Below are 11,194 nucleotides of genomic sequence, written 5' to 3'. Positions count from 1 at the left end.
GCCACCATGTTTGCGAGTGGGGCCGCGCGCGCAGCGAATCGCGCACCCGCCACTGGCGTGCCGCATGCAACCCTTCGTGTGGATTCGCGACACCCACCCCTACCGAGCGCCGAGCACGGGTGGCGAGAAAGCACGCCAGTCGCAGCTGCCAGCTGCCGCGAGAGTGAAATGGCTGGCCCCGACCCCAGCCCCCGGCCTCCGAGTCGAACGCCTCCGCCGCGACACCAGCGCCCGGTGCCGACGCCGTCGCGCCGCCTCCGGTTCGGCTTCTGCCTCGTCGACCGGCCCTCGCCGTCCGACCGACTGACACTCGCCCTACCTGGCCGTCGCGCCCTTTGTTTTGCTCGGGCACATGGCAAAAGCGTGATGCCTATTGATTCCGCGGCCACCAAAATCCGATAATTTTGATGCCTTGCTCGCAATCAATAATAATTATCATGTGCTGCTGCCCGACTCGTCGTACGTCTCAGTCGCACTCAAACCGCTGCCGAATACGCTCCCTTTCGGCCCGCCGACCCTCCGTCGATAGCCAGGTAAGCTGCAGTTGAATTAATTTTTGCCCGCCGCACTCCGCGTGTAGATACTGTGCCGCTCCACTTGTAAGCCCAACGGGAGGCCTAATCTCGGCTCCTGCAGGCGCAAGCTGTCCTTTAACATCCACCTGAAAGCAATTTATCATTAGATTTAAATTCACTTTTCATAAAACTGATCATTCAAAACCCTGAAAGATTCAGATTCCAAATAATGTTCAGAGAAAAATATTATCATGATATTTTAGTGGATTAATTTTATGGTTAAATTGGCTATTAAATTTGTTTAAAAAAAAAATTATAAGACTGATTGAAACTTAAAAAAAAATTATAAATCAAAACATAGGAAATCTTATAAAAATACACTTGCAATTGAAGAAGGAAGTGTAATAAATTTTTAATCATTTAAATAATCTTCAAAAGCATAATTTAAAAAAATTTAAACCATGAATTTTTCTTATATGAAAATTTAAAATAGCATTAGATTTATGTTTTTAACAATTCAATTTCAAATAATAAAATAAGTCTAAATTTACAGAGTAATTTATGAATGACCAGCTATTTTTATCAGTATTAATCATTAAAATTATCTCAATTTTGATATTTTTATGGTTACAGGTCCATACATGCCAAACTGGCTGTTCTTGAAGCGGCAGCGTCCAAGGAGTCTTTCCACTTGGACTTGTTGGCCGCAGCAGAACGGAGGCAGCTGGAGGCCACACTGAGAAAAAAAAGGTTTTGGGCTCTGTCAGGTCCTTCTGTAAGCCGCAGAAAAAGCAGCAGCCATGCGTTTTCGCAGGAATCACATTCGTGTGATTTTGATCTGCGGGGGAGACCTAGCGAGGAGCAGGAGGAAGTCCTTCAAAGGCTTCTTCAACTGATGCAGGTGGTTGAGCCGCCATCCATAACTCAGTGGAACGTCAAACCCGACTCGAGTGACGAATCTGAAAAAGGAAGAAGCGTAATCATTCATATGTAATTTAAAAAAAAATGGAATATGATTTTAAATCAGATGGAAAGATTATTTAAATTTAATTAAAATCATTTTCTTCAGCAATAAAACATGCAATGTTTCATAAATTTAAATAATTAATGAAAAAATATTGCCATTTTTTTTTTAGTAAATATCAATGGGGGTCCATTCAACAATTGAATCCAGAGTTTTTATTGTTTGTGGATCAATCAGAAATACATAGTAATACCATCAAACTGGTACCACTTCTGATTAGCTAAACGACAATGAAAATTACAAATCATTTCTTTCATTGTAGGTATGAGACCCCACTGGTAAAAAATATGAATAATTTGAGCTTTTATAAGTCTAGACTTATAAAAGCTCAAATGAGCTGTGATGAAAAAAAAAAATAAATAAAAAATATGCAAAAACTTCATTTATTTTATGATTCAGCGAGTAATTTAAACTTCTGCTCATTGGAAATTCTAAACTGCCATGTTCTTTTGTGTCATGCTTTTTAAAATATATTGAACGCACAAGGTGCTATTCAATGGGACTCGGTGCATATGCGCTGCCATGTTAAAGATACTGATCAGGAGCATGCGGCAGGCCAGGTGCTATTAACAATCTTGTTTGAATTGAAAATAATGGGTGTGTACCTCGCCCGTTGCGTAACCCAAGGGGGACACTGTTTGTCATGCATTTAATGCACCACCCCTTCTTATTCAGCGGGCAACTCCGAATGCCCTCGTCCCTTATTAATACCATTTATACTTGTTTGGTTAAATTTTATTTTAAAAAATGAAAAGATTTTTTTCCCAATAATCTACATTTTTAATTTTTCATCGATGACTTTATGGTATCGCCCTATAAACATCTTTTGCTTGTACCCTTAGGGGTTTTTTTTTAGTACCCGCATGAATTAAATGCACCTGACTCACACACTGCACTGCGAATGCATGACAGCATTCGCAAGTGCTTGAGTAAGACCTGCGTCAGCTTTATGCAAAACGTGCAGTCGAGCACCACTAGAGCTTGCACGCAATTTATTACACGACGCTGGTCGAGAATTGAGGTGAAATTGACCCCTTAGAATATATTACACTAAATTTTAATATATCAAAATGAATTAAATCAAATTTCAGGAACTTTTCTGAATAGAGACTTATTTAAAACAAAAAATATACGTGATTATGTAATAAAATAGCAATTAAACAAATTAAATTTATTAAAAAAATTAAATTGACATCACAAATCAAGAATTTAATTTTCTTTTTAATTTCCATTTTAATTTCGTCATAATTTCCAGAGTCAAAAGGGAGGTTTCGTCTCTTTATAAAAATCAGCCTCAAAGGTAAAATCTGGAGGCATATCTTGCCATTAGTGAGCAGCGGTGCGTGGCGTGTTTCTCTTTTGTGTTTTGCAAGCCGAGTTCGAGGCGCAGGTTCCTCGCTTCCTTTTAATAGGAAGCGAGGGTGAAGAGAAAGAGGGACTGTGTGTGCATGATTGCAGCAAGAGGGAGAGCGCACGCAGGCTGACGAGCAGGCAGGGGGATAGAAAAGCAGCTGACAAGGGGGAGCAACGGCAAGCACAGGGCAGCATTATTAATATAAAATTGTGTGCATGGCTGATATCAAATGACTTGCTCGTGCGTGTATCTATTGCAGCTATCTACCCATGCACTGGCCAGCCAGCTGGGTTGTATTGACGCGATAAAAAGCGATTTAACCCACTAACAGAGCCAACTTTATTGGTGCTACAAAACTGTGGGACTTCCAGCCTTTAAAATAAAAATAGAATTTTCATTTAAAAAATTTGAATTTTTTTATTTTCAATATCAAATATTTGAATGGCACTTATAAATTAGTCATGGTACTCTCTTCCCTTTCTCTTTTGAATGACTAGTTTTCCTTTTTCCCTGGTCACAACATGCTGGCCCGATGACGAGTGGCCGTGTTGTTGCTGGTGCTGAAGTGCAAGTGCACCTTGCAATTCTGTGAGATTCAAATGAGGAATTCCCAAGGCTGAGAAACCACCTCTTTCAACGTGATGCGATGAGGAACCAGCCCCACCACCTTTAAAAAATTTATTAATATTTTTCAGAAATTATCAAATTGATAACTTTTACCTCTTGTATGCAGCATGAGTCTTTTCTCTTCCATCTTCTTTTTCAAAACTCGGTCTCCTTTCCGAAGCTCCAGATCAAATCTAGTAGCCATGGCTGTTTTCATAGCCTCGGAACCGTGTTGTCCGCTGTCACTAATGGCCACCAGCAACTTGTGTAGTTGTTCCTGGTGGTCCATTTCTTTAGCCAAAAACTGTCTTTCCGTAGCCACCCGAGCTTCGTGCAGGTGCAAAGTAAGAGAATGGAGTTTCCAGGCCAGAATTTCACTATGTGTCTGTAGAATATTTAATTAGTGACTGTGTGAGAAAAAAATTAGTCACTTACATCCTGCTGAGCTAGTTGGGCAGCCAATTGTCTTCCTCCATCTCTCATATCAATGCATTTTTTAAAATACTTGTAAAGAAGCATTTTGGTTTCTTTCAGAGTGAGGCCAGAAAGTCGCTTTAAAAGCATTTCCTCGCTCTGTTGAAAGAGAAGGAATAAATTTGTGGATTCCAATAAATAGGCTAAACTCACCTCATCTTTTTGGTAATTACTGGCAAAATCGACTCCATTTCGGCAGATCATCTCATTTTTCAACTCGATTGTAGCATCGATTGCATCTATTGCTTCCTCCAGCTCGAAAAGCTTCCAATGCTCGCTTTTGTCCAGCTGTTTTGTCTGTTGAAGGGAAATTTAGATTTTGGAAGCTCATATGGGAACATAAACAAACTTCTTTCAGCTTTTGCCTCAGTTCAATGAGATCTGTGATGACAGCATTTTTAGTTTTCCTTAACCTAAAAATCTCCTTCCGATGCCACTGTGGGTTAGACTCGTTTTCGGGTGTGGCTGCTGGAACATCGTCCTTGTAAAATCAAAATTTATTTTAGTAACAAACCAAGTATCATTAAACCAAAACTTACCTCTTCCATATCAAACTCTTCGTTGGCCTCTAGAGTGTCAACAGATCCGTCAGTTGACAGATCTTCATCCAAAGGAATTCCACAAGATTCAGGTCTCTGTAAAAATTCAATTGATTCACACATGTTTAACTTTTATATAAAACTTACTATTTGAGGACTTGCAGTTCTCAGCATCAACTGCTCTTTCTGTAGCGCCTCCTTGACTTTTTCCTCTTTCCTCACATGCCTTTTCAACTTTTCAAGCTGCCTTCGAGAGTTAGTCAAACTTCGCTCAAGGTCAATAGCCCTGTTTAAGGTAAAATTTGTTACGACTATGCCAATTTATTTTATCTTTTTTACTTTTTAGAAGTGTTTTCAAGAAGCTTGTGAATATTTGAAATGTCCTCTAGCTGCTCATTGTAGTACTCGCAAAGAGACTTGCACTTGTCTACATTCTCATGCAGATGCCTGCTGGGAGGATTTGCAGCAGCCGCAGATTTTTCTGCCTGGGCCAACTTGGCACTGCAGTAGCTAACCATTTCCATGGCTTTTTTGTACTTGATCTCCAACTTGTGCTTCGAAGATCGTCTGAGGTCAGCATGGGCTATAAGATCCTTGAGTAGCTCTTCCTAATGTTTAAAAAGGCTAAATTTAGTCATCGTTGAAAAGTTTAAATAAAGCTGCAAAGAATACCTTAAGTTCCACAGTTTTTTGTAGATCGTCAATTCTTTTGTAAGCTGATTGCATTTCAATTATCAGTCTTTTCAGTCGATTTTGTTTAGCCTTGACTGGATCCAGATCTTTTTTGTTAATTTTGGCGTCGATGTCTGAATCTGTTAGGGGAGTGTTTCTTGTTGCTCGACTTCTAATCACAATATCTTCACACACAGTAGAAGACATCATCTTAGGAGAAAATTATAAATAATACAATTAAATAATGAAATCAAAATCTCACTTTGCCAGATTCAATTTTAGGTGGCACAAGACTGTTTCTTCTTGTTACTAATCTAGATGTACTTTCTTTCTCTTCAACATCAACACTGTCTTTGAAAAGCAAGCTAAAGTCAACTGGAAATTGATGAAAATTAATATATTTTTTTAAACCAATAAAAATTTTATTACATTTCTCTGGCTGGACTTCTTCAACTTGAATCAAGCTTGACATGGCATTTTCCACAATGGTTGAGTTGTGCATTGAACGGAATTGCTCGACGCAAGTGTGCATTCTGCATTGGAGCTCTGGAGTGCTCAACCCTCTGCCCTCTTTTTCATCGTCAGAGCCTGTTGTGGTACTTGATTTTCCTTCGAAAATGTCTCCCCTGTAGACAACCACTTCCTCGGCGTCAGAACTGTCACTGTTCTGGCTCCTGACTTTGCTGGTGGGCGCTTTGTTGTTATTGTTTGCTTCTGCTTTTGTTTCGTCCTCGCTGGTTCTATTCTCGGAAATGTCACTCAGTCCTTAGAAATACACAAATTCTTTAATAATCCAGTTAAAAATTTTATAAACTAACCTAATGCGTCCAGAGACTTTTGCAAGAGTTTGCTCAGACTCTCAGTTTGCTGGCTCTCGGCAATTTCCTCGCATTCCTGCTTCAGACACAGCCACCTCTGAATTTGCTCAACTTCTTGTCTTGAAATAGATTTACCTTCGGATAAATTTTGAAAAAGTTCTTCTGCGTCAGTGAGTAAATTTCTCCACTGACCCATCACAAATTCAATCCTGCAAAAATTTCAAAATCAGATCAGCATTGAGAATCGTACAAAAATTAAATAATACCCAAAAATATTCTCAGACAGTTCCTTCACACTGCTTCCGTTAACATTCCGAGTTCCATTTTCGTCACAAGCAGTGTTCAGTTTTCTAACAAAAGTGTTCATAGTAGGTCTGTTCCTGACAGCTTTTACAATTTCTCCGAAGTTGAGAGTGGCCAAAGTGTCGGAAGTGTCAGAAGCTAATGGAGAAACGCAGCACAGAAATGTTGTGATTGCCCTTCCACCTAGCGAAGTCTGCAGAAATAAGGTTAATTAAATTCTAAAATATCTGAAATTTAAATTATGCTTACCTTTAATAAATGTGTGAGCTTAGATTCCCTGTATGGAAGATATTCATAGTTCTTTTGAGTGGCCAGGGAGTGAACGAGGTTGTTGAAAGCAGCAAGGCTGGTGTCTAACCGGACACTTCCTTCCGAGCACAGCCTTTCCTGGCCAGCCAGGTCAACAAACATAACCTGGGACACCTTCTGCAGAATTGAATCGTCGCCTAAAATTCATCACTTAATAGAAACAATGGCAATTTTTTAATTCAATAATATTACTTGATGGAATAAGTTGGTCGATGACAAGGGTGAAGATTGTGTGCGAATTATCATCGGGGTGCTTGTTGCCTAACCCTGTCATCATACAACTCAAAACCTCACCAGTGTTTTGGCACTCCAAGTACTCAGTTCCTTCAACTTTTACTCCCATCTGCAGATAAAATTGTTACTAATTTTGATAAAAAAGAAATAATAGTTCATTGGCACTTACGCAGGGATCTTCTTGGACATGTAAGTTAGTGGATTCAGGGTTGAGCAAATCTCTTAATACTTCTTGGTAAATCTCCACAAATGACACATAGATCTTGATCTTCCTATTTGGAAAATTCTGCAAAAAGTAATCAAGTTATTTTAAATTCAATGACATGAAAGTTGGGGGGAAATTAAATTTTTAGGTAGATCTTAAACCTCGTAAATTTAGTTTATAATTACAATTTGTTCTTGTGAGATTTTGAGAACCTGGCAAAAAGCATACCTTCATTCTGCTGAAAATTTCTCTGGTAGTCCTCGGAAGCATTCCATATTCAGTCTCACTCAAAGCGCAATGCATTCCAGGTCCAAGCACCGTGTAACTTTTTCCTGAATCTACTTGGCCGTAGGCAATCATCGTAACGTCGTACCCTAAAATTTTGGGAATTAAAAAAAGCTCAAAAGGGAAAGGTTTGTCAGGAAACAACCTTCAAGGACGTATTGAATGAGCGGCTCGACTGTTTGCTGGAACATCTGGTGCTGCGAGTGTTCCATAGGAATGACATAGTCAAACTGGAAGGACCTGACGTTGTTGACGGTGATGACATCAGGGTAAGGCCCTGTCGTGATGTTGATGTGATCGTCCGGCAACAGACCATCACTCGGAGGAGGCCTCACCTTCAAATTCCACCAAAATTCTTTAAAACTTTTCGATAAGTTTGAAGAAAAAACTCACCCTAGAGGCGACAGTAACGCTCACTTCCATCGCGGAACGTTTTAATGTCCTAATTCGGCATTACGGAAACAAAATGTGCAAAATTAAAATGAGATTCAGATCAAAACAAACGGTGCGAATCAACAGATGCTGGAAATAAATCATTTCTTAAAAATGGCGCCCTGCTATTTTTTGGTTGTTTTAGTTCTTCAAGGGCACGTCATGGCGCGGCAGTCGCACCGGCGCGAATGTATGCGAAGGTGTGTGACGTGTGTGTGAAGCGAAAGGGTTACACAAAAATAAAAAATAAAGAGGCATTATAATTTAAAAAATAAAACAGAGGCTCCCAGAGATGGATAGGGTCTTTTTGAAATAGAAAGTTAAAGAAAAATCTTTGTGACTGCTGGTGGTAATTTTTAAAAAAAATCAATATTTCCCTCACAGCAACTTTTTTTTATAATACGCAATAATAAGTATTTTTTTTTTTTTAAACAATTACAAATAAAAACAGTAAGCTTCATTCCATGATTAATAAAAGTACGATATGAAATTTAATACATAGATTTTAAGTATGAACGCATATTTACCATTAGCTATAAAGCATACAAATTGGTTATAAATTTTTTTTTAAGATATATTAAACAATTTTGCAGATATTTTAATTCTTAATGACATGAAGCAATAGAGCGATGGAAAATATTAATAGATTTCCCATCGGTTTATAAAATTATACATTATATAAAAATTTATTGACTTTGAAACTTTCTGATTAATGTTTAATATACATTAAAGATTTTGTGTATTGACTTGATGCAGTAAAGATGTTGTGTAATTCATTGTATTTGAATAGAGGAAAAATAAATAAATGGGATGATTGTTTTTAATTCCTGCAACATTACAGGTAGGTCTACAGAATTTTTTTTTGATAAAAGTGCGTGTTTTTCAACTTTTTTTCTTATTTGATAGTGAATGAAAACAAAAAGTACAATATTTAAATTTTTCTTTCTATGAAGAAGTCAATAATCATTACATGGTAAAATTTGCAAAATTACCACTAAAAATTTTCAGTTATGAGGCCACGCCATAGCCATGCCATGGCCACGCTTATGATCCTGAATAAATTAAATCCAATTTATATGGTATTGTCTATATAGCTCATGAAAATGAGCCGGAAACCCAACCATCTTAATTTATGATTCCTCAGACAGATTCGGACAGCAGAGACGCTTTTGTAATTTCATTATATATTTGAATTCCTCTCGGCGTGGCACATGAGCGGCAGCAGCTCGACCAGAAGGCTCTCAAAATAGCCTGCGAGAATCAGCTTCTGAACGCAGCCTCCCCAAAATTCACCCTAAAATCACTCACAAATTGTTGATGGAAAACAATATTGAAAATATTTTAACATGGCAACACCACGAAATTCGATTGTCGGTGGTTTGATGTGATTAAAAATTGAAAAAGGGGTGTTTTGATTTTGGAGACGGAGATCAGTTTGAACTTGACGAAAGCTTTTGAAGAAGGATTGGAGTGGTTTTGAGTCAGTGATCGCTGGTACGAGCTATGGTGTGCACCGTGTGCCTTTGCTAAGGCTGTGGATTAAGTTGTAACATTTTAATGTGTTTGGAAAACATAAAAGTGCATCAGTTATTTGAGTTTGTTTAAACTTTGAAAAGTGAATTGAAAAAGGAAGGGAGTGAGAAAAGTCTAAAAAGAGGATTAAGTTGATATATTGGAAGCAGAGAAACCAAAAAGGAGATACAGGTAATTACAAGTGTTATAAATTCAACTTCAAATTAAAAAAAAAAAAAAATAAGAAAATATGAAGGAAAATTCAATTAAAAAAAATGCTCAATTTTTACACATCCATTTAAAATTTGTAATTAATTTTATTTAATTCTTCAATCGTCAATTTCAAATTTCATTTGAATATAATTTTGTGTATATTATTTAAAAACTATTCTAATGTGTGTTGAATTGAAATAAACAGACAATGAATTTCACAGCCGAGCTGAGCTTTACGTTGGCTTAAGAATTTTATTGCGCTCATCAAACTGAAGCATGGGGTGCGTCTGCTCTGCTTTATTTTATTATTTTCTTTGTCCGCCCTGCTCCCGCACTAATAACGAGCAAAAATATATTCGAAGGGCGTGGTACAATAAAGGAGTGTGTTGAAGCAACTAATAAACGCTTAATCGGTATTTATTGGCCAATTTGTGCAGCGCTTTTACTCCCCTTCTCAAAACAAAAATAAAGGCAAGCAGTTATTAAAGGTATAGCGTCTTAGAAACTACTTATTTGACCAAAAGTTGAACAAATTAAAATCATTAATAATTTGATTTAAAGATATTTGCTATTATTTGTGTTAAGAATTGAACAATAATATGAATCAATAAACTAAAATGAAAGAAAAAAAATAATTTTTTTAATAACCAGATTAAATATTAATTTTTTTTTTTAATTAACTTTATATTTTAACAATGAATAATTTGATCCAACATTCAATTTGGTCTGGAGGCAATTTACTAAATTAAACGTGCAAATTAATATTAATTTCTCAGATAACAACATAGGAAATTAAATTAACTTGCGGAAAATCAATGGCGTTCAGTGTCGGTTTGTTTGGGGTCTGGGTTCCTTCCTGACTTTGTGTGTACGCGCGCGAGTAAAAATTAAAATAAATAGCCCGCGGCGGCAAAGGTGCAGAGAAGTGGGTCAGTAGGTGGGGATCTGACAGAGCGAGCAAGCAGGCCTACCGCCGATTATCGACTTTTATGCACTGACATAGACGCCGCTAGTTTTTGACGGCGCCATCGATTGCCTAAAATATAAGAAATATTTTCTTTGGAGCAGACCAGCTTGGTTGGTTTTCCAATCATTGGAATATCTCATATTTTTCCTTATAATGTGGATGTTTTTGAACTTCTCATCTGCTTCATTCCATATTATAAAACAAAGAAGTTAATACCCTCAAAAATAAATTACAAAAGTTATTAAAAAATAAATCATAAAAATAAAAAATCAACCAATTCTCAAGTAGAGAGGAATTCAAAGTTTCTCTCCATGCTATTTAATAACAAAATTTATCAAGCTTTGATTAAAAAAGAAATTAAAAAAAAAAATAATATTAGAAGAAAAAATTGAGAAAAAAACTAAAATATTTAAATTAGCTTCACTAGACTCATCATTGTTAAAAACCTGCTGGTCGGCAGCAGGTGTGAAGGAAATGGGAAAAATGTATTTGTAAATAATCGTATGGGACCATCTCTCCATATGCATCTCTCATCCGTTAAGAATAAGTTTTAGAAACAACGGCACAGTGTGGTGAGTCCCGGCTTGGTGTTTGTCCATTGAGACAACATCAGATAAAAAGCGGCTAATTAACACGCGGGAAACTATTGAATCTCGTCTTCATCAAGCTTATTATTTACCTTCCTTTCTTCTCCAAAGAGAGAAAGAGAGATGCTATAGCTCAAGATGTGCC

At 37.3% G+C, this 11,194-nt stretch overlaps 2 protein-coding genes across 3 annotated transcripts in view; one reads left to right on the top strand and one right to left on the bottom strand.

Annotated features, from left to right (window-relative positions):
- Positions 1–3,284: 3,284 nt before the first annotated feature.
- On the bottom strand, positions 3,285–7,884 carry LOC132205818 (kinesin-like protein costa). 2 transcript variants are annotated; one of them, XM_059635129.1, is made up of 20 exons: positions 7,732–7,884; positions 7,484–7,673; positions 7,282–7,427; positions 7,018–7,134; positions 6,807–6,957; positions 6,555–6,751; positions 6,269–6,498; positions 6,003–6,211; positions 5,614–5,949; positions 5,447–5,559; positions 5,185–5,394; positions 4,852–5,120; positions 4,660–4,798; positions 4,513–4,608; positions 4,323–4,454; positions 4,127–4,270; positions 3,935–4,072; positions 3,800–3,884; positions 3,614–3,754; positions 3,285–3,560 (listed from the first exon to the last, which is right to left on the bottom strand). In XM_059635129.1, the coding sequence occupies exons 1-20, from the start codon at positions 7,759–7,761 to the stop codon at positions 3,349–3,351; spliced, it is 3,285 nt and encodes a 1,094-aa protein (XP_059491112.1). In that variant the 5' UTR covers positions 7,762–7,884; the 3' UTR covers positions 3,285–3,348. The 2 variants fall into 2 exon arrangements, with proteins under 2 accessions (XP_059491112.1, XP_059491111.1); XM_059635128.1 differs by having other exon boundaries at positions 3,614–3,884.
- Positions 7,885–9,278: 1,394 nt separating this feature from the next.
- Positions 9,279–11,194, top strand: part of LOC132192787 (supervillin) — a 49,424-nt gene continuing 47,508 nt past the window's right edge. Inside the window, exon 1 of the mRNA XM_059612911.1 lies at positions 9,279–9,474. The gene's annotated coding sequence lies outside the window, so the exon portion shown is untranslated. The remainder of the gene's footprint in view (positions 9,475–11,194) is intronic.

This window comes from Neocloeon triangulifer, unplaced genomic scaffold (genome assembly GCF_031216515.1).
Source record: "Neocloeon triangulifer isolate White Clay Creek 2 clone unplaced genomic scaffold, ASM3121651v1 ptg000003l, whole genome shotgun sequence".
NCBI classification, from domain to species: domain Eukaryota; kingdom Metazoa; phylum Arthropoda; class Insecta; order Ephemeroptera; family Baetidae; genus Neocloeon; species Neocloeon triangulifer.
This window is presented reverse-complemented; position numbering and strand designations above follow the sequence as displayed.